This window comes from Tachypleus tridentatus, chromosome 6 (genome assembly GCF_004210375.1).
Source record: "Tachypleus tridentatus isolate NWPU-2018 chromosome 6, ASM421037v1, whole genome shotgun sequence".
Taxonomy (NCBI): domain Eukaryota; kingdom Metazoa; phylum Arthropoda; class Merostomata; order Xiphosura; family Limulidae; genus Tachypleus; species Tachypleus tridentatus.
Window position 1 is genome coordinate 25598029 of NC_134830.1, and position 24467 is coordinate 25622495.

The 24467-nt window shown below is 32.1% G+C and overlaps 2 protein-coding genes across 3 annotated transcripts; both read right to left on the bottom strand.

The window, feature by feature from the left end:
- Nucleotides 1-1186: 1186 nt before the first annotated feature.
- On the bottom strand, nucleotides 1187-6319 carry LOC143251566 (uncharacterized). The gene is made up of 5 exons (XM_076502839.1): nucleotides 6196-6319; nucleotides 5353-5708; nucleotides 3866-3934; nucleotides 2515-2604; nucleotides 1187-1301 (listed from the first exon to the last, which is right to left on the bottom strand). The coding sequence occupies exons 1-5, from the start codon at nucleotides 6317-6319 to the stop codon at nucleotides 1245-1247; spliced, it is 696 nt and encodes a 231-aa protein (XP_076358954.1). The 3' UTR covers nucleotides 1187-1244.
- A 7808-nt stretch (nucleotides 6320-14127) lies between these two features.
- LOC143254507 (uncharacterized) lies at nucleotides 14128-23462 on the bottom strand. Of its 2 annotated transcripts, none has more exons than XM_076509681.1 (4): nucleotides 22954-23462; nucleotides 16807-16875; nucleotides 15458-15547; nucleotides 14128-14242 (listed from the first exon to the last, which is right to left on the bottom strand). In XM_076509681.1, exons 1-4 carry the CDS (start codon nucleotides 23458-23460, stop codon nucleotides 14186-14188), a joined length of 723 nt encoding a protein of 240 aa, XP_076365796.1. In that variant the 5' UTR covers nucleotides 23461-23462; the 3' UTR covers nucleotides 14128-14185. The 2 variants fall into 2 exon arrangements, with proteins under 2 accessions (XP_076365796.1, XP_076365797.1); XM_076509682.1 differs by lacking the exon at nucleotides 22954-23462 and adding an exon at nucleotides 18293-18381.
- Between the last annotated feature and the right edge of the window lie 1005 nt (nucleotides 23463-24467).

Here is a 24467-nt window from a genome sequence, read left to right on the forward strand (position 1 = left end):
AAAATTAGATAAAAATGTAACAAAAATATAACGGTATTAGTTATATTGGTATATCGGCATCCAAAGGATGCAGACTCCCGGTAAATATCTGTCTCAGAGAGAGGGTAAGGAATGAGGGGTGATGACATTGGAGATAAAACGTCATATTTCCAAAATGTACCACCAGACGACGCGTTTTGTAAGGACATGTTGCTAGGTCGCCACGATAAGTTATGTACGAGGATTTTCTACGCTAGCCGTTCTTTATTTAACAGTGTAAGACAAGAGAGAAGGTAACTAGTCATCATCAACTGCGACTCATCACCGACTCTGAGACTAGCTACTCTTTTACCAACGATTATTGGGATTGACCGTCACTTTATAATGCCTCCACGGTTGAAAGGGCGAGCATATTTGGTGCTTTTAACTACGCTTTACATTTCCTATTTAACAGTTTGTTTCACAGAAGTTTAGCTTGACGTACGTCTGATTATTAAGTACGATAGACATGTATTTAATGTCTAAATACATTATGAGAGACTATATCTTGATTTTACTTAAATAATTATCAAACTATGATATCAGATGATACCCAAAAGATTTTTAGATTTAAAGTAATGAAAGAGCTGTTATCGTGTTAAAGAAATGTGTTTAGTACAATTAGTAACGAAAATAACGAAAACCTCGAAACAGGTAAGATATAACTACAGTACACTTTATTGTTATTCAGATCTTCGTGTAAAAACAAATACAGATCACATAAGTCAGCAATAATCTAAGTACAGGACAGTCAAGATATACTATTTTTAGATCTCAACAATATTATGAGAAGAAATTTTAGACTTCAGTGAATTAAAATATGCCATAAAATAATATCAAAACGATAAGTCAAATTCTTTCTTTATAGTATGCAAACATAAACACCAATATAAATAAATACAATATTGAGAAACTGCAGTAAGATTTGTAACAGTATAAACATTATGCATTGCTGAAATGTATAATATTGTTTAAACGTATAGGAGAAGAAGGAACATTTTCGTATAAAAAAATGTCTTTTCTCTTTGTGACTTAATTACAAGTAACTCTAAGTATGAGTGAGTGCAAATTGTTGCTCTTAATATAATGAATACTGTAATATTATATTTTAAATGTATAATAAATTTCTCAAAGAACAATTATAATAATTGTTTTGAATAATTATGAATTTTCAAAATTTTAAGAATCGTTCTTGAAGTGAGTTGTTCATTTTTATAATTAATGATTTATATTCCTCCAGTCTGGATCATGATAACAGTGTAGGTTATAATAGCCCCAATGATCTGTAAAAAAAATAAAAATAAAAACATATAATACTCCTAAAGTCTAAACAAGGAAAAAATAAAACAAAAAAGTTATCCGATATTAAGAGACAGTTTGAAGCGAAACGTGAAATATGTTTTGTTATTAATGTTAATAACATAGTTTACAGCGAAACGACATCAACTAGAAAATGATAACAATTTTAAATTAGCTTCTGTTCTTAAATAAAACTGTGAAAAACTCGAATAGTTTTTTCTTAAAATAGAAGATAATTTATTTCAATGTCGACGGGCTTGAATTTCCAAACTTACTATCTATTCATTCATCCATCTATTATTTAGTTTGTCAACTAAGTATATTGTAATCCTTTAAGGGGTTGATCTACATTGATTACTGACTTTGCTAACTACCTACGTTTTATTATGAAAGTGTAAACATATTTATAAAAGGAGGTTTTAGAAAACAAATAACGATAGTTAACCTGCAGCTGACCTAAGACAGGTCGAACCGTTGTTCTGTGGTTTATTTTAATTAAAGGTTTAATACCCATACCAACCATCTTTAGAATATGTGCGTTTTTTTATAACAAAGCCACATTGGGCTTTCTGCTGAGTCTACCGACGGGAATCAAACCACTGATTTTAGCGTTGTAAATCCGAAGACTTACCGCTGTACCAGGTGGGGACTTTAGAATATAATGATGGGTTTGGATAACGTAACATAGAAAGTTACGTTTATATTAGAAAAGAAAAACGTTTATTGGTACATTTGAAAGATAAGTTATTTATAGTTACTGTTTCTGGTTGAAACAGCGAGTAAAGAAAATTGTCATTGCAGCAAAAGAACGTCGTTTTCATACAGTATTACAATGTATCTAAGAAGAACGTTACACGCTTGAAACTTTATTAAACATGATATGTTGTAAGAGTCTAAAAATATGTGGCTCATAAGAACTACTTTAAACTTTCTCTCAGGTATTGAAACATGATAAACTTATTTTATAAATATATATATTTCATAAGTTGTAAAACGTACTGGTGAGAATTAGACACTTTGACAATAAAGTTGAAAAAAGACTTTTATTACCAAGATAATAACAATAAAAACTTTTTATTTATTATTATTATGATTTAAAAAGTGAACTTTATTTTGAACTTTACTGTTACAATTTTTTATATATTTTTAGCTTTGCCTTATGCTTTATAGAACGACAATTCGTTCAAGCGTACGTACAGTTGTCATCAAAGAACGGTTTATTGCAAAGAAACCTGATGCAGTAAAGCATATTCCATTTTCTGAGGTTATCGTAGTGGAGAGTATTACCTGTGGATATGGAAATAATATATTTTAAATTCAAAGTTCAGCAAAAACTTAAGTTGCAAAGATCAACCAATAAGCCTTATGTAATTGGCGACCAATACAATTATTGAAATTTACGCTTTAAGAGTTAAATATTTGCTTCCAAAAAAAACCTAATAAATTATTCGATCACAACTTTATTTTAGCTCAAAATGTTGACTTTGGTTTGTGCATATCACCTAGTCGTTGATGAAACTTTTTAGAATGGGCGGCAACTCTCTGTTGTGAAGACATATGTGTAGAGGACGACGTTTCGAAAGTTGTCGTCCATTCTACAAAGTTTCATTATGAATACTCTGCCTGAACAATATATCAAAGAATACACTTAGTGGTTGCTATTCCTCGTGCATTCCAACGTTAAATTCTTCAGTTTCAAGGTTATCGAAAAATATTTTGAACGTTGAATAATAGTATTTTAGAAAGAAAGTAAATATCTTCTGATTGAAATATGTATTTTACAGTGGTGTGTGCTGGCCGGGAGATTTGTTTTATCACAACTATACGTAAAACATAACTAAAACATAAATAACATCTTGTGTCACTGCTTTTCCTAAACTGCAGTAATTATATAGTTGTGCTAGTACTGGTCATACATGTTTCAAATATTTTTATAACGACTAAAGCACTATTTTTTAAAAACTCTCCGCGGGCTGGTTTACGTCCGGGAAAGATGGTGACGCGGAAAATATGCCACTGGTATTTTAACAGTCTAGTTCCTATTAACGTCTTTTACATTAAGATGTTTTTATTGTTCATTTTATTTCTCATTTTATGACCAATAAATGTCTTCGCATTTTCTATACTAGACCTACACAAGTATTTCTAGGTATTAAAAATAATTCAGTTTTCAGATTCATTCCGTATTACTGTCTAATATTATCATACGTTACAATATGAAGTGTGTTTAAATAGAATATACTATTAATAGTGCGTGTTTCTTCATAATTAAAGCAATACGTGAACATTTTATACGTGTAATCTAAAGTGCAGAAAAGCAGATGACATTGGAATATCAAAGAAAAGTCAAAATTTCTCCCATGAAACTGAATAGTAATGATGGAGGAATATAAATATCATGTAATATATTTTGATTTTAGAAATGTAATACTAAGATTTTACGAAAACTTTTGCCCTATCATAATTATCATAATGTTTTGTCTTCTCTTATGTTAAGGTGTTCTAGCTTATCCTGATATTATGTTAGAAACTTATCAATTTTACTTACTTGCTGCAAAGATTCCAAAGGAATCTGCTCTGTCTTAAATGTTTGAACTATCTTGAAGAACTGGCTGCCCTGATTAAAATACAGAAATAAAACATGTTTTTAATCAAAACAAGACAGTAACTATAATTCAACATTTATTGTATACACACATGGAAACGATCACACACAAAGATCACAGCACAAAAGCATAACACATTAAGGTGATAACACAATTCGTGTTAAAAGAGGGCTGTTTGTTTGTTTTAGAATTCCGCTAAAAGCTACTCGAGGGCTATTTGCTCTAGCCGTCCCTAATGTAGCAGTGTAAGACTAGAAGGAAGGCAGCTATTCATCACCACCCACCGCCAACTCTTGGGCTACTCTTTTTACCAACGAATAATGGGATTGACCGTCAAATTATAACGATCCCACGGCTGAAAGGGCAATCATGTTTGGTGCGATTGCGATTCGAACCCGCGACCCTCAGATTACGAGTTGAACGCCTTAACACACCTGGCATTGTTATATTATATTTCGTATAATACCTTTTTAATACCATACAAATTGTTGGTAAAGGTAGTCTCCTATATCTTTTTCTTTCATTTTTTATTACATAAACAAACGAAATAAAACTAATAATAAAATTCATTTCTTTTTACTTTATAGGGGTAACAACGTTGCGAAGTTGTTGTTAAATCTAGCGATCGAAAGCTATGAGGTTGAATAGCTCTAACTACAGAACCAATACTCTTTAGCCATAGTGTATTACATATTATTAAATGATACAAGAACATCCCTAGATGAAAAAAAATACCCTTACAACAGTTCTCATATTTATTGATACTATCTTATCAAAACAGCAAAAATGTCATTCTACTTTAAGAGATATTAACCAAAGGATTTGGTCAATAGAGGACAGGTTTTGTGTTAATAAAAAGTGATGTTAATTAGCGTCAACTTACTCGTTGTTATATACCGCCCTGAGCGGTTACGATGGATTCAAGATGAGATTTCAGACAGGCCAATTGCATTGTTTGATTTTCATCTAAATAGTGAACAATGGCTGTGATGTTGGATGTATCGAGAAGTAATTAATTTTGGATGATAAGAGAAATGTTCCACGTTAACATTTGGTATTTTTTGTTCATTTATGCCGAACTGTGTGGTACACTAGTATTCAATAACAATTTATAGTTAAGGCTTGAAATCTCCTTTCTTAGTGGCATCTCGACTCCAACTAATAGGATAGTGGCAATTATTGGCATAGAAGTTTATGAAGCACTTTAATAATAATATTTTTAGAGAAATAAATATTTTGACTATAATATAAAGATCTCGACCAACCGAACAAAACGTTGTTCGCTCTTCTATGTAAAATATTTTCTCAACCCAAACGAGTCGTTTTTGCATATTTATTTCAAAACGTTTAAAATTAACATTAAACTTTAATGTAAAACCTCACAACTACAATGATTTTATCATTTAACGTATTTCTTAGTGATGCTTACCTTATTTTGCATGTTTTCTGAAAACGTGCAAGAGATGAACATTCCAGTGAAAAGAACTATGAAAGAGGTAACCAGTTCAATCACCATTCCATTATTTGAGGAGTATGCCATCAGTGTTCCACAAATACAACAAAACAAAATTCCATTGAAAAACATAATAAGTATGCCAGGAGAAAAACACTTATCTGTATCTTTAACAAGCTCACATAACCTAACATGAAGTATTCTCAAGTTTTCAAATTCCGCTACATCTACAGTGTTTGTTATGTCTCGGAGTCTTTCGTTCAGAAAATCAAATAAACTGCTGAAAACAAACGAAAAATAAGAAACGTAAGTGACATAGTATTGTCCCCAGCCTATAAGAAAATAAGTAAGGATAAAACTTGTGATAAACAAAGATATACTCCGGTAATCGAAACTAAGCATAGAGTTTAAATACAGGTTGAATAAAACCACAAACAATACGTAAGAAGGGACTATAACGAACAAAAACAACATTATTATGTTCGAAAAATATTTAGTTTTAATTTTTTGCTTTCTGAGGAAGCAAATTTCGTTTTCCATGACAATTAGCTTTTTCACAATTGAAATGCAGTGTGGTCCTTTATACCATGAAACCATAGTAGAAACCATACAATTCGATAGAAAGACTGTGAAGTTTACATAGTTGAGTATACGTGAGAATTCATTAAATTTAGAAGAGGGGGCTTGAGATAAAGGGAGCATATAAATACCACAAGACAACACAAGTATCCATAGAAACACTGGGTAGATTACCATGAAATTACATCTTTTGTACGGACATCTTCTGGTCCGCTCTGTGTTAACTCTGCTGAAGAGTACCATCCCAAGATACGGAAAACCAGCTAATCCTTCGAAAACTTTGGTAAACCAGACTAAAGCATTCCCGTTTGGTTTTGTTGTTTTCACTAAGGAAAATTGTTGGTAAATGAGAAGAGTCCGCCATGTTATACTTCGAATAGGAGTGATATAGTGTGCTTAGGATTCAACGGAATACCATGCGTCAGTCCTTTTCTGTCATCACGTATGACAGCGCAGACTTTGCTTTGCTATAGCCAATCATAAAACATGTCTAGCCGAGTAAATCAATAGCATTTATTTTAAGGTAATAGACATCACATTGTCATCGTTCTATACTTGTCCTAATTATTTAGTAACTAACCGTATATATAAGTTAATAAGTTCTTTGTTGTGAAGTAACAACATCAGTAAGGTTTAACATTCTCGATACATTAACCGTATGTTAACTGAGGTATTTGTTTGTTTTGAATTTCGCGCAAAGCTACATGAGGGCTATCTGCGACAGTCGTCCATAATTGAACAATGTAAGACTAAAGGAAAGGCAGCTAGTCACACCGCCCACCACCAAATCTTGCGCTACTCTTTTACCAAAGATTAGTAGGATTGATTGCCACATTATATCTGTGGCATATAATGATATGCCATGAAAGAATTCCATAATGCATAAAACGTCACCCTTATGCTGAAAGGGTGAGCATGTTTGGTGCGAAGCGGATTCGAACCCTTGACCCTCAGATTACGCGTCGAACGCCGTAACCCACCTGGCCTAAAGTTCTTTTCACAGAATTATTTGGAAATATGTTTAAAATGCTTCATATTACACTAGAATGTTTAGTTAACATTAGCTACTTTTATTACATAAGGAAAACTATTTAAAATATTTTGGATTGGTGATTCTTATAGTACTTAGGAGGTGATCTATTTGTGAATATAATATTTCTTGAAATATTTATTGAGGTCGAATGTGGAGTAATTAGTAAAACCTTACATTATACGTGAAATATTACAGGTGCCATATTGTACAGGTGATGGAAGCTGATATTTATTGTCTGGTTATTTGAAATTACAATGATTACTTGTTTATAACACATAATGCTGCAGAATATTAAGCTTTAATGTTACCATTTAAGTAATGGAAAGAACGAAAATATAAATCGAATTTTCTATATTTGAATACGGTAGAACATTTACTGTGTTTTTTGTAATGTAGAAAGTGACCAGGGATATTTGTTCATTTTGTGTAAAAAGTTATATTATTGGTAAACTTAATAGTTGTATGCCATTTGATATAAAAATAAGAGTGTTAGATTTTAACTTAAAAAGTTTATAACGTGTCTGCATTACTTTCTGTTTACTGTTAAGTCCTAATTATTAATATTTTAATCCTAATAGATAGGTAACGTTATCGACCTCATGGAAGCTACTGTACAAAAATTACATATCATCTTAGTAAAATAACATATTTCAAACTATATGACAATAATAATTCAATAATGCAAGGACGACCAGCAGGAACTATGAAGTCATTAAAATGAGAGTATGGTTCTCTTCCCTATGGTAATTATTGTCGTTCCAATGTACAATTAAACCTACCATAAATGTTAAAGGAATAAAGTACACATTCACATTTTTTATCAATATATATATATATAAATTTATATTCATATCTGGGTTTAAGCTAAAGTGTTCCTAACGAAAATTACACATGTAGACATATTGGTGGCATTTGATCTATTGGGCAATTAAATGAACAAGTAAAGAACTACTTCCATGCATTTCTAAGAGATAGATAAACATAAAAGGTTTTCGCACCAGCTTTTAAGAGTATTACACATTTAATGTACGTCAAACCCATATGACAAGATGACTTGTGACAAGTCACTTACACTTGTTATAAAGTGTTTACAAAGTGTTAAATCTGTTATTAGCAGGTTTTATGATTGTACTCAGACTTTGAACCTTCATTCGTGGTTTGCATCATTTTGCCGCATATACGTGTTTGAAACTTTGGTAGCTGTGTGTGTGTACAGTTAAAGAGTTATAGTCAAATTTTACTATTCAATGAGACAGTAACAGCATAACATGCAACTACAATATAGTTTAATTGTATTCACATCTTCAGAGCAAAACACAAAAATAAATCACAAAATGCATAATTTAGGAGGAATTTTAATAGAAGACAGTCCATATCTACCATTCATTTCAACTCAATATTATACCCAGTGGAAAAGTTTAGACATCGTTGGACTTTAAAACGTAGCAAAAATGGATTTAAAAATGAATTAGTCCCAGTGCAATACATATATTTATTTATTTATAATATGCACATACAAATATATATATATAAGCGATATATAAACAATTGCAGTCTCTTTTGTAACGTTATGAAATGCGGGAAAATTTATACGTGCTTCAAAGTTTTAATCTGGGCTAGATATGCAGGACAAAAAGGAATTATTCATGAAGACTGTTCTTTCTCTTTGTGACGGCCTGGCATGGACAGGTATTTAAGGCACTCGACTCGTAATCCGAGGGTCACGGGTTGCCATCCCTGTCACACTAAACATGCTTACCCTTCCAGGGGCGTTATAGTGTGGCAGTCAATTTCACTCTTCGTTGCTAAAAGAGTAGCCTAAGAGTTGTCGGTGTGCAGTGATGACTAGCTGCCTTAAGTCTAGTCTTACATTGCTAAATTAGGGACGGCTAGCGCAGATAGCCCTCGTGCAGCTTTACGCGAAATTCAAACTAAACCAGTTTCATAGATAGAAGTTCCCAACAATTTTACTTAATTACTGCAGACATTTCAAATGAATCTGCTTTGTCTGAAAAATTTGAACAATTGTGAAGAACTGGTTGCCCAAATTAGTATACAGAAAAATAAAACACGATTTTTTGTCATAATCAGGCAAGAGCTATAATTCAACATTTATTGGAGACACCTACAGAGAATAACAGAACACTTAAAGGTCAGTCAGAGCAAAACAGTTTAAAAAAATTAAAGCTGATAACCTTATTTTATATGATCTTTAACCAATGTCGTATAATACGTTTTCAATGCCATACAAAATGGTGGTGGAAGCTGTCTTCCACATTTTATATATTTTAACATAAACATAAGAAACCAAACTAATAGTTAAATTCACTTTTTTGCACATGATAGGTGCAACGACGTTGCCGGGTTTAAAATTAAGCCAAGCGATCGAAAGCTTTACGTAAAGTAATATTTCCGAAACTAAACAATATGATATGGCAATAGTACGGTAGAAAATATTAGATTCAGTATATCTAATGTAGATAATGACTCTTTTATCCTAACCTCTTACAGAAGTGGTAAATAACGGGTGTAATGAGGAATCCATGAAGATTTTGGTGTTCGGAAGAATATTCAACATTAAAAAACGAATCTCTATTTTTTTGTTTGGGTTAAAATGTACGGTACACTAACAATTTGTTTTAAGGCCCAAGAGTACCTATCTTCAGGAATCCACTGACCACCTGATAAGACTTTGGTAGCCATTGACGATGACCTTTATCATGCTGTTGACACGAAAATGTAGTTGAGGTTTACAGTGCTTGCTGAAATAAACTGTTCTAGTGTTTAAAGTGCGTTCGTGTTACTTGTGAGGTTTTTGTCTACACTCATATATTTAATGATATAAATATTCATACACTTACTTTAATAATATTTTTTCAGACAGGTAAATATTTTCACTCTAGTATAAAGGTATTTTTCAATTTGAAGAAACATTTAAAATTAACATTATAGTATTTTATCAGTTTAATATTAAAACGTCATAACTATGGTTATATTCTCGTTTAACGTATATCTTACTAATCTCACCTTATTTTCCATATTTTCTGAAAACAGGCAAGCGATGAACATTCCAGTGAAAAGAACTATGAAAGAGGTAACCAGATGAATCATCATTCCATATTTTTGGGAGTATGCCATCAATGTTCCAGAAACACAACAAAACAAAATTCTGTTGAAAAACATAATAAGTATGCCAGGAGAAAGAAATTCATCTGTATCTTTCACAAGCTCACATAACCTAACATGAAGTATTCTCAAATTTTCAAATTCGAAGAAACTGATCTATCTCTAGTGTTTATTATTTCTCGGACGCGTGTATTCAATGAATCAAATAAATTGCTAAGAAAAAAAGCAAAATAAATAATATAGATGTTGTACAACTGCTCCCATCCTATCAAAAGTAAGTGAAAGACAAAAAATGCAAAGATAATAGGTATATTTCTGAGATGGAAACTAAACAAAGGGTTAAGGTAAAAACGGATTGTTACCGAAAGCAATACGAAAGAAAGACATATTACAGTATATAACCACATTACAATGTTTGAAAGATACTGTATTTTTGATTTTGCTTTGGAATAAAATTAATTTCTTTTCCAGGACAATCAATCTTTTCAAAATTAAACTGCAATGAGTTCCTTTATACCATGAAACTATAGTAGAAAAGGTGGAACTCAACAGGAGGGATGTGAAAGTTACAAAATTCAGTAATCGTATGTATTTTGTAAACTCAAAAGAGGATATTTGGAATAAATATATTGTATAAACACCGTAAGATAGCCCAAATATCCATAGGAACATCGAGTAGATTGTCAGAAAACTGCATCTTTTCGAACGTAAGTCTTCTCGACCACTCCGTGTTAAGTCTAGTAAGAAGCACCCTCCCATGAAACCAAAGTAATAGTTAATTTTACGAAACGTTTGGTAGACCAGACTGGAGCATTCCTGTTTGGTTTTGTTGTTTTCATCAGGAAAAATTGTTTTTGAACGAGAATTACCCATCATCGTATGCTTCTTCGTCTCAGAATGATATAATGCATTCACGCCAGTAGCTCGCCTAGACCCATCTAATCAATCTCGTAAGACAGCGTATTATTTGCTTCACTATAGCCAATCACTGAACAAATCTATTCGAGTTGACCAGTAACGTACTTCTTTAGAGAAACGAACATTTCACACTTCTGAGTGCACTTTCTACTTTCTATGTTTGTTCTGATTATTTCGTATCTAACAGTTTAAATATAGGTTAATGAGATCTTTGTTGCAAAGTGACAACATCAGTAAGTTTTAATATTCTCGATATTTACACTGAATTTAACAGAGGTGAAATATATGTTACATAATGTCCGACTGCTTGTTTTTCATGATTTGGCCCAAAAATAAAGAATAAATTTTTTGACATTTCAATGTCATTAAATTAATTTATTCTTTGTGGATAACTAATTAATAAACGTGATAAATTATCTCGTAATTTGAAGAGATTTATAAAACATATAAAAACTCTATGTAGTAAAGCAACTCATTCCCCCCACCCAGTGGCACCATGGTATGTTTGCGGACTTAAAACACTAGAAACCGTGTTTCGATACTCGTGGTGGGCGTAACACAGACAGCCAGTCGTGTAACTTTGTGTGTAATTGCAAACAAACAAATCTAATTGTTTTCTGCCGAAGAAATTTATGTGGGTAGTTATAAGTTTTGGCAATGTTGGGTGAAATTAAATCTGTAAATGTAAACGTAAATTTTTGACTGTCATTTAGGTGTGCACTATTTTGAATATATTTCAGGGAAGGCAATATTTCAAAGCAGTTACAACAGTAAAGCTTACAGAAATCATAGATTTTGTGCTAGTCTGTGGAGAAGAAGGCCTGGCCTGGCCTGGCCAGGTGGGTTAAGACGTTCGACTTGTAATCCGAGAGTCGTGGGTTCGAATCCCCGTCGCACCACACATGCTCGCCCTTTCAGCCGTGGGGCGTTATAATGTGACGGTCAATCCCAGTATTCGTTGGTGAAAGAGTGGCTCAAGAGTTGGTAGTGGGTGGTGATGACGAACAGCCTTCCCTCTGGTCATACAATGCTAAATTAGTGACGGCTAGCGCAAATAGCCCTCGAGTAGCTTTGCGCAAAATTCCAAAACAAACAAACAAATTATGGAGAGATTAAGGTCAGACAAATACATCTTTCTTTTACTACCCACACCTAAGGAAAATCGAAATGTTACTTTCACATGGTTTTGTACAGCCCTAATGTTAAAAGTGCTAAAGGTTATACGCCATCTGCTGAGTTATGCAATTTGCTATGCGTGTCGAAAAATTGTATAAAATTATAAAATGAAAAATAGAATAAAAGTTTAAAATGCCCAAAGGATTTTGTATTAATTGAGGGTCAACATTTAAAGGCTCTATATATTTGAATACGTTTAAATTATTGTTTTAGTCGTATTAAAATAGGAAAAAAGTTTTGTTTTATGGATACGTTTTAACTAGTTTTACTTTAGGACATTGATAAAAGATTAATTGTATTTTTCTGTATTGAACGTTTATTTATAACACCACAATAAAATATATCATTAGTAATGTTTTTATATGTTTCAATTCGTTTTCGAAATGCTCTGTCTATATAAGTATGCTAAATTGCTAATTTTTGAGAAAATTGGTTACATGATATTTAATATAGAGGCATGGAGTCTAAGTATAGTTTCAGTGGGTGAGTATCGTCTCACTGGTATTCATTTTAATAAGTACTTCTGAGAAATATTAAACAATTATCTTTTTTCAAACTGAAATATAAACTAGGCAGATTTAAAACGATCATCATTGTTTAGGTCGTGTCATCAACAAACCTAATCCAACAGTCATGTGTTAGAAACCTCATCATAAAGATATTTATGAAACAAAACACAATATACTTGTCAGCACTAGAGATAAAAAAAGACATTTTAGAAAAAGTTATAAACAAAATTAGATAAAAATGTAACAAAAATATAACGGTATTAGTTATATTGGTATATCGGCATCCAAAGGATGCAGACTCCCGGTAAATATCTGTCTCAGAGAGAGGGTAAGGAATGAGGGGTGATGACATTGGAGATAAAACGTCATATTTCCAAAATGTACCACCAGACGACGCGTTTTGTAAGGACATGTTGCTAGGTCGCCACGATAAGTTATGTACGAGGATTTTCTACGCTAGCCGTTCTTTATTTAACAGTGTAAGACAAGAGAGAAGGTAACTAGTCATCATCAACTGCGACTCATCACCGACTCTGAGACTAGCTACTCTTTTACCAACGATTATTGGGATTGACCGTCACTTTATAATGCCTCCACGGTTGAAAGGGCGAGCATATTTGGTGCTTTTAACTACGCTTTACATTTCCTATTTAACAGTTTGTTTCACAGAAGTTTAGCTTGACGTACGTCTGATTATTAAGTACGATAGACATGTATTTAATGTCTAAATACATTATGAGAGACTATATCTTGATTTTACTTAAATAATTATCAAACTATGATATCAGATGATACCCAAAAGATTTTTAGATTTAAAGTAATGAAAGAGCTGTTATCGTGTTAAAGAAATGTGTTTAGTACAATTAGTAACGAAAATAACGAAAACCTCGAAACAGGTAAGATATAACTACAGTACACTTTATTGTTATTCAGATCTTCGTGTAAAAACAAATACAGATCACATAAGTCAGCAATAATCTAAGTACAGGACAGTCAAGATATACTATTTTTAGATCTCAACAATATTATGAGAAGAAATTTTAGACTTCAGTGAATTAAAATATGCCATAAAATAATATCAAAACGATAAGTCAAATTCTTTCTTTATAGTATGCAAACATAAACACCAATATAAATAAATACAATATTGAGAAACTGCAGTAAGATTTGTAACAGTATAAACATTATGCATTGCTGAAATGTATAATATTGTTTAAACGTATAGGAGAAGAAGGAACATTTTCGTATAAAAAAATGTCTTTTCTCTTTGTGACTTAATTACAAGTAACTCTAAGTATGAGTGAGTGCAAATTGTTGCTCTTAATATAATGAATACTGTAATATTATATTTTAAATGTATAATAAATTTCTCAAAGAACAATTATAATAATTGTTTTGAATAATTATGAATTTTCAAAATTTTAAGAATCGTTCTTGAAGTGAGTTGTTCATTTTTATAATTAATGATTTATATTCCTCCAGTCTGGATCATGATAACAGTGTAGGTTATAATAGCCCCAATGATCTGTAAAAAAAATAAAAATAAAAACATATAATACTCCTAAAGTCTAAACAAGGAAAAAATAAAACAAAAAAGTTATCCGATATTAAGAGACAGTTTGAAGCGAAACGTGAAATATGTTTTGTTATTAATGTTAATAACATAGTTTACAGCGAAACGACATCAACTAGAAAATGATAACAATTTTAAATTAGCTTCTGTTCTTAAATAAAACTGTGAAAAACTCGAATAGTTTTTTCTTAAAATAGAAGATAATTTATTTCAATGTCGACGGGCTTGAATTTCCAAACTTACTATCTATTCATTCATCCATCTATTATTTAGTTTGTCAACTAAGTATATTGTAATCCTTTAAGGGGTTGATCTACATTGATTACTGACTTTGCTAACTACCTACGTTTTATTATGAAAGTGTAAACATATTTATAAAAGGAGGTTTTAGAAAACAAATAACGATAGTTAACCTGCAGCTGACCTAAGACAGGTCGAACCGTTGTTCTGTGGTTTATTTTAATTAAAGGTTTAATACCCATACCAACCATCTTTAGAATATGTGCGTTTTTTTATAACAAAGCCACATTGGGCTTTCTGCTGAGTCTACCGACGGGAATCAAACCACTGATTTTAGCGTTGTAAATCCGAAGACTTACCGCTGTACCAGGTGGGGACTTTTAGAATATAATGATTGGGTTTGGATAACGTAACATAGAAAGTTACGTTTATATTAGAAAAGAAAAACGTTTATTGGTACATTTGAAAGATAAGTTATTTATAGTTACTGTTTCTGGTTGAAACAGCGAGTAAAGAAAATTGTCATTGCAGCAAAAGAACGTCGTTTTCATACAGTATTACAATGTATCTAAGAAGAACGTTACACGCTTGAAACTTTATTAAACATGATATGTTGTAAGAGTCTAAAAATATGTGGCTCATAAGAACTACTTTAAACTTTCTCTCAGGTATTGAAACATGATAAACTTATTTTATAAATATATATATTTCATAAGTTGTAAAACGTACTGGTGAGAATTAGACACTTTGACAATAAAGTTGAAAAAAGACTTTTATTCTCAAGATAATAACAATAAAAACTTTTTATTTATTATTATTATGATTTAAAAAGTGAACTTTATTTTGAACTTTACTGTTACAATTTTTTATATATTTTTAGCTTTGCCTTATGCTTTATAGAACGACAATTCGTTCAAGCGTACGTACAGTTGTCATCAAAGAACGGTTTATTGCAAAGAAACCTGATGCAGTAAAGCATATTCCATTTTCTGAGGTTATCGTAGTGGAGAGTATTACCTGTGGATATGGAAATAATATATTTTAAATTCAAAGTTCAGCAAAACTTAAGTTGCAAAGATCAACCAATAAGCCTTATGTAATTGGCGACCAATACAATTATTGAAATTTACGCTTTAAGAGTTAAATATTTGCTTCCAAAAAAACCTAATAAATTATTCGATCACAACTTTATTTTAGCTCAAAATGTTGACTTTTGGTTTGTGCATATCACCTAGTCGTTGATGAAACTTTTTAGAATGGGCGGCAACTCTCTGTTGTGAAGACATATGTGTAGAGGACGACGTTTCGAAAGTTGTCGTCCATTCTACAAAGTTTCATTATGAATACTCTGCCTGAACAATATATCAAAGAATACACTTAGTGGTTGCTATTCCTCGTGCATTCCAACGTTAAATTCTTCAGTTTCAAGGTTATCGAAAAATATTTTGAACGTTGAATAATAGTATTTTAGAAAGAAAGTAAATATCTTCTGATTGAAATATGTATTTTACAGTGGTGTGTGCTGGCCGGTAGATTTGTTTTATCACAACTATACGTAAAACATAACTAAAACATAAATAACATCTTGTGTCACTGCTTTTCCTAAACTGCAGTAATTATATAGTTGTGCTAGTACTGGTCATACATGTTTCAAATATTTTTATAACGACTAAAGCACTATTTTTAAAAACTCTCCGCGGGCTGGTTTACGTCCGGGAAAGATGGTGACGCGGAAAATATGCCACTGGTATTTTAACAGTCTAGTTCCTATTAACGTCTTTTACATTAAGATGTTTTTATTGTTCATTTTATTTCTCATTTTATGACCAATAAATGTCTTCGCATTTTCTATACTAGACCTACACAAGTATTTCTAGGTATTAAAAATAATTCAGTTTTCAGATTCATTCCGTATTACTGTCTAATATTATCATACGTTACAATATGAAGTGTGTTTAAATAGAATATACTATTAATAGTGCGTGTTTCTTCATAATTAAAGCAATACGTGAACATTTTATACGTGTAATCTAAAGTGCAGAAAAGCAGATGACATTGGAATATCAAAGAAAAGTCAAAATTTCTCCCATGAAACTGAATAGTAATGATGGAGGAATATAAATATCATGTAATATATTTTGATTTTAGAAATGTAATACTAAGATTTTACGAAAACTTTTGCCCTATCATAATTATCATAATGTTTTGTCTTCTCTTATGTTAAGGTGTTCTAGCTTATCCTGATATTATGTTAGAAACTTATCAATTTTACTTACTTGCTGCAAAGATTCCAAAGGAATCTGCTCTGTCTTAAATGTTTGAACTATCTTGAAGAACTGGCTGCCCTGATTAAAATACAGAAATAAAACATGTTTTTAATCAAAACAAGACAGTAACTATAATTCAACATTTATTGTATACACACATGGAAACGATCACACACAAAGATCACAGCACAAAAGCATAACACATTAAGGTGATAACACAATTCGTGTTAAAAGAGGGCTGTTTGTTTGTTTTAGAATTCCGCTAAAAGCTACTCGAGGGCTATTTGCTCTAGCCGTCCCTAATGTAGCAGTGTAAGACTAGAAGGAAGGCAGCTATTCATCACCACCCACCGCCAACTCTTGGGCTACTCTTTTTACCAACGAATAATGGGATTGACCGTCAAATTATAACGATCCCACGGCTGAAAGGGCAATCATGTTTGGTGCGATTGCGATTCGAACCCGCGACCCTCAGATTACGAGTTGAACGCCTTAACACACCTGGCATTGTTATATTATATTTCGTATAATACCTTTTTAATACCATACAAATTGTTGGTAAAGGTAGTCTCCTATATCTTTTTCTTTCATTTTTTATTACATAAACAAACGAAATAAAACTAATAATAAAATTCATTTCTTTTTACTTTATAGGGGTAACAACGTTGCGAAGTTGTTGTTAAATCTAGCGATCGAAAGCTATGAGGTTGAATAGCTCTAACTACAGAACCAATACTCTTTAGCCATAGTGTATTACATATTATTAAATGATACAAGAACATCCCTAGATGAAAAAAATACCCTTACAACAGTTCTCATATTTATTGATACTATCTTATCAAAACAGCAAAAATGTCATTCTACTTTAAGAGATATTAACCAAAGGATTTGGTCAATAGAGGACAGGTTTTGTGTTAATAAAAAGTGATGTTAATTAACGTCAACTTACTCGTTGTTATATACCGCCCTGAGCGGTTACGATGGATTCAAGATGAGATTTCAGACAGGCCAATTGCATTGTTTGATTTTCATCTAAATAGTGAACAATGGCTGTGATGTTGGATGTATCGAGAAGTAATTAATTTTGGATGATAAGAGAAATGTTCCACGTTAACATTTGGTATTTTTTGTTCATTTATGCCGAACTGTGTGGTACACTAGTATTCAATAACAATTTATAGTTAAGGCTTGAAATCTCCTTTCTTAGTGGCATCTCGACTCCAACTAATAGGATAGTGGCAATTATTGGCATAGAAGTTTATGAAGCACTTTAATAATAATATTTTTAGAGAGGTAAATATTTTGACTATAATATAAAGATCTCGACCAACCGAACAAAACGTTGTTCGCTCTTCTATGTAAAATATTTTCTCAACCCAAACGAGCCGTTTTTGCATATTTATTTCAAAACGTTTAAAATTAACATTAAACTTTAATGTAAAACCTCACAACTACAATGATTTTATCATTTAACGTATTTCTTAGTGATGCTTACCTTATTTTGCATGTTTTCTGAAAACGTGCAAGAGATGAACATTCCAGTGAAAAGAACTATGAAAGAGGTAACCAGTTCAATCACCATTCCATTATTTGAGGAGTATTCCATCAGTGTTCCACAAACACAACAAAACAAAATTCCATTGAAAAACATAATAAGTATGCCAGGAGAAAAACACTTATCTGTATCTTTAACAAGCTCACATAACCTAAAATGAAGTATTCACAAGTTTTCAAATTCCGCTACATCTACAGTGTTTGTTATGTCTCGGAGTCTTTCGTTCAGAAAATCAAATAAACTGCTGAAAACAAACGAAAAATAAGAAACGTAAAAGACATAGTATTGTCCCCAGCCTATAAGATAATAAGTAAGGATAAAACTTGTGATAAACAAAGATATACTCCGGTAATCGAAACTAAGCATAGAGTTTAAATGCAGGTTGAATAAAACCACAAATAGTACGTAAGAAGGGACTATAACGAACAAAAACAACATTATTATGTTCGAAAAATATTTTGTTTTCATTTTTTGCTCTCTGAGGAAGCAAATTTCGTCTTCCATGACAATTAGCTTTTTTACAATTGAAATGCAGTGTGGTCCTTTACACCATGAAACCATAGTAGAAACCATACAATTCGATAGAAAGACTGTGAAGTTTACATAGTTGAGTATACGTGAGAATTCATTAAATTTAGAAGAGGGGGCTTGAGATAAAGGGAGCATATAAATACCACAAGACAACACAAGTATCCATAGAAACACTGGGTAGATTACCATGAAATTACATCTTTTTGTACGGACATCTTCTGGTCCGCTCTGTGTTAACTCTGCTGAAGAGTACCATCCCAAGATACGGAAAAACCAGCTAATCCTTCGAAAACTTTGGTAAACCAGACTAAAGCATTCCCGTTTGGTTTTGTTGTTTTCACTAAGGAAAATTGTTGGTAAATGAGAAGAGTCCGCCATGTTATACTTCGAATAGGAGTGATATAGTGTGCTTAGAATTCAACCGAATACCATGCGTCAGTCCTTTTCTGTCATCACGTATGACAGCGCAGACTTTGCTTTGCTATAGCCAATAATAAAACATGTCTAGCCGAGTAAATCAATAGCATTTATTTTAAGGTAATAGACATCACATTGTCATCGTTCTATACTTGTCCTAATTATTTAGTAACTAACCGTATATATAAGTTAATAAGTTCTTTGTTGTGAAGTAACAACATCAGTAAGGTTTAACATTCTCGATACATTAACCGTATGTTAACTGAGGTATTTGTTTGTTTTGAATTTCGCGCAAAGCTACATGAGGGCTATCTGCGACAGTCGTCCATAATTGAACAATGTAAGACTAAAGGAAAGGCAGCTAGTCACACCGCCCACCACCAAATCTTGCGCTACTCTTTTACCAAAGATTAGTAGGATTGATTGCCACATTATATCTGTGGCATATAATGATATGCCATGAAAGAATTCCATAATGCATAAAACGTCACCCTTATGCTGAAAGGGTGAGCATGTTTGGTGCGAAGCGGATTCGAACCCTTGACCCTCAGATTACGCGTCGAACGCCGTAACCCACCTGGCCTAAAGTTCTTTTCACAGAATTATTTGGAAATATGTTTAAAATGCTTCATATTACACTAGAATGTTTAGTTAACATTAGCTACTTTTATTACATAAGGAAAACTATTTAAAATATTTTGGATTGGTGATTCTTATAGTACTTAGGAGGTGATCTATTTGTGAATATAATATTTCTTGAAATATTTATTGAGGTCGAATGTGGAGTAATTAGTAAAACCTTACATTATACGTGAAATATTACAGGTGCCATATTGTACAGGTGATGGAAGCTGATATTTATTGTCTGGTTATTTGAAATTACAATGATTACTTGTTTATAACACATAATGCTGCAGAATATTAAGCTTTAATGTTACCATTTAAGTAATGGAAAGAACGAAAATATAAATCGAATTTTCTATATTTGAATACGGTAGAACATTTACTGTGTTTTTTGTAATGTAGAAAGTGACCAGGGATATTTGTTCATTTTGTGTAAAAAGTTATATTATTGGTAAACTTAATAGTTGTATGCCATTTGATATAAAAATAAGAGTGTTAGATTTTAACTTAAAAAGTTTATAACGTGTCTGCATTACTTTCTGTTTACTGTTAAGTCCTAATTATTAATATTTTAATCCTAATAGATAGGTAACGTTATCGACCTCATGGAAGCTACTGTACAAAAATTACATATCATCTTAGTAAAATAACATATTTCAAACTATATGACAATAATAATTCAATAATGCAAGGACGACCAGCAGGAACTATGAAGTCATTAAAATGAGAGTATGGTTCTCTTCCCTATGGTAATTATTGTCGTTCCAATGTACAATTAAACCTACCATAAATGTTAAAGGAATAAAGTACACATTCACATTTTTTATCAATATATATATATATAAATTTATATTCATATCTGGGTTTAAGCTAAAGTGTTCCTAACGAAAATTACACATGTAGACATATTGGTGGCATTTGATCTATTGGGCAATTAAATGAACAAGTAAAGAACTACTTCCATGCATTTCTAAGAGATAGATAAACATAAAGGTTTTCGCACCAGCTTTTAAGAGTATTACACATTTAATGTACGTCAAACCCATATGACAAGATGACTTGTGACAAGTCACTTACACTTGTTATAAAGTGTTTACAAAGTGTTAAATCTGTTATTAGCAGGTTTTATGATTGTACTCAGACTTTGAACCTTCATTCGTGGTTTGCATCATTTTGCCGCATATACGTGTTTGAAACTTTGGTAGCTGTGTGTGTGTACAGTTAAAGAGTTATAGTCAAATTTTACTATTCAATGAGACAGTAACAGCATAACATGCAACTACAATATAGTTTAATTGTATTCACATCTTCAGAGCAAAACACAAAAATAAATCACAAAATGCATAATTTAGGAGGAATTTTAATAGAAGACAGTCCATATCTACCATTCATTTCAACTCAATATTATACCCAGTGGAAAAGTTTAGACATCGTTGGACTTTAAAACGTAGCAAAATGGATTTAAAATGAATTAGTCCCAGTGCAATACATATATTTATTTATTTATAATATGCACATACAAATATATATATATAAGCGATATATAAACAATTGCAGTCTCTTTTGTAACGTTATGAAATGCGGGAAAATTTATACGTGCTTCAAAGTTTTAATCTGGGCTAGATATGCAGGACAAAAAGGAATTATTCATGAAGACTGTTCTTTCTCTTTGTGACGGCCTGGCATGGACAGGTATTTAAGGCACTCGACTCGTAATCCGAGGGTCACGGGTTGCCATCCCTGTCACACTAAACATGCTTACCCTTCCAGGGGCGTTATAGTGTGGCAGTCAATTTCACTCTTCGTTGCTAAAAGAGTAGCCTAAGAGTTGTCGGTGTGCAGTGATGACTAGCTGCCTTAAGTCTAGTCTTACATTGCTAAATTAGGGACGGCTAGCGCAGATAGCCCTCGTGCAGCTTTACGCGAAATTCAAACTAAACCAGTTTCATAGATAGAAGTTCCCAACAATTTTACTTAATTACTGCAGACATTTCAAATGAATCTGCTTTGTCTGAAAAATTTGAACAATTGTGAAGAACTGGTTGCCCAAATTAGTATACAGAAAAATAAAACACGATTTTTTGTCATAATCAGGCAAGAGCTATAATTCAACATTTATTGGAGACACCTACAGAGAATAACAGAACACTTAAAGGTCAGTCAGAGCAAAACAGTTTAAAAAATTAAAGCTGATAACCTTATTTTATATGATCTTTAACCAATGTCGTATAATACGTTTTCAATGCCATACAAAATGGTGGTGGAAGCTGTCTTCCACATTTTATATATTTTAACATAAACATAAGAAACCAAACTAATAGTTAAATTCACTTTTTTGCACATGATAGGTGCAACGACGTTGCCGGGTTTAAAATTAAGCCAAGCGATCGAAAGCTTTACGTAAAGTAATATTTCCGAAACTAAACAATATGATATGGCAATAGTACGGTAGAAAATATTAGATTCAGTATATCTAATGTAGATAATGACTCTTTTATCCTAACCTCTTACAGAAGTGGTAAATAACGGGTGTAATGAGGAATCCATGAAGATTTTGGTGTTCGGAAGAATATTCAACATTAAAAAACGAATCTCTATTTTTTTGTTTGGGTTAAAATGTACGGTACACTAACAATTTGTTTTAAGGCCCAAGAGTACCTATCTTCAGGAATCCACTGACCACCTGATAAGACTTTGGTAGCCATTGACGATGACCTTTATCATGCTGTTGACACGAAAATGTAGTTGAGGTTTACAGTGCTTGCTGAAATAAACTGTTCTAGTGTTTAAAGTGCGTTCGTGTTACTTGTGAGGTTTTTGTCTACACTCATATATTTAATGATATAAATATTCATACACTTACTTTAATAATATTTTTTCAGACAGGTAAATATTTTCACTCTAGTATAAAGGTATTTTTCAATTTGAAGAAACATTTAAAATTAACATTATAGTATTTTATCAGTTTAATATTAAAACGTCATAACTATGGTTATATTCTCGTTTAACGTATATCTTACTAATCTCACCTTATTTTCCATATTTTCTGAAAACAGGCAAGCGATGAACATTCCAGTGAAAAGAACTATGAAAGAGGTAACCAGATGAATCATCATTCCATATTTTTGGGAGTATGCCATCAATGTTCCAGAAACACAACAAAACAAAATTCTGTTGAAAAACATAATAAGTATGCCAGGAGAAAGAAATTCATCTGTATCTTTCACAAGCTCACATAACCTAACATGAAGTATTCTCAAATTTTCAAATTCCGAAGAAACTGATCTATCTCTAGTGTTTATTATTTCTCGGACGCGTGTATTCAATGAATCAAATAAATTGCTAAGAAAAAAAGCAAAATAAATAATATAGATGTTGTACAACTGCTCCCATCCTATCAAAAGTAAGTGAAAGACAAAAAATGCAAAGATAATAGGTATATTTCTGAGATGGAAACTAAACAAAGGGTTAAGGTAAAAACGGATTGTTACCGTAAGCAATACGAAAGAAAGACATATTACAGTATATAACCACATTACAATGTTTGAAAGATACTGTATTTTTGATTTTGCTTTGGAATAAAATTAATTTCTTTTTCCAGGACAATCAATCTTTTCAAAATTAAACTGCAATGAGTTCCTTTATACCATGAAACTATAGTAGAAAAGGTGGAACTCAACAGGAGGGATGTGAAAGTTACAAAATTCAGTAATCGTATGTATTTTGTAAACTCAAAAGAGGATATTTGGAATAAATATATTGTATAAACACCGTAAGATAGCCCAAATATCCATAGGAACATCGAGTAGATTGTCAGAAAACTGCATCTTTTCGAACGTAAGTCTTCTCGACCACTCCGTGTTAAGTCTAGTAAGAAGCACCCTCCCATGAAACCAAAGTAATAGTTAATTTTACGAAACGTTTGGTAGACCAGACTGGAGCATTCCTGTTTGGTTTTGTTGTTTTCATCAGGAAAAATTGTTTTGAACGAGAATTACCCATCATCGTATGCTTCTTCGTCTCAGAATGATATAATGCATTCACGCCAGTAGCTCGCCTAGACCCATCTAATCAATCTCGTAAGACAGCGTATTATTTGCTTCACTATAGCCAATCACTGAACAAATCTATTCGAGTTGACCAGTAACGTACTTCTTTAGAGAAACGAACATTTCAAACTTCTGAGTGCACTTTCTACTTTCTATGTTTGTTCTGATTATTTCGTATCTAACAGTTTAAATATAGGTTAATGAGATCTTTGTTGCAAAGTGACAACATCAGTAAGTTTTAATATTCTCGATATTTACACTGAATTTAACAGAGGTGAAATATATGTTACATAATGTCCAACTGCTTGTTTTTCATGATTTGGCCCAAAAATAAAGAATGAACTTTTTGACATTTCAATGCCATTAAATTAATTTATTCTTTGTGGATAACTAATTAATAAACGTGATAAATTATCTCGTAATTTGAAGAGATTTATAAAATATATAAAAACTTTATGTAGTAAAGCAAATCATTCCCCCCCAGTGGCACCATG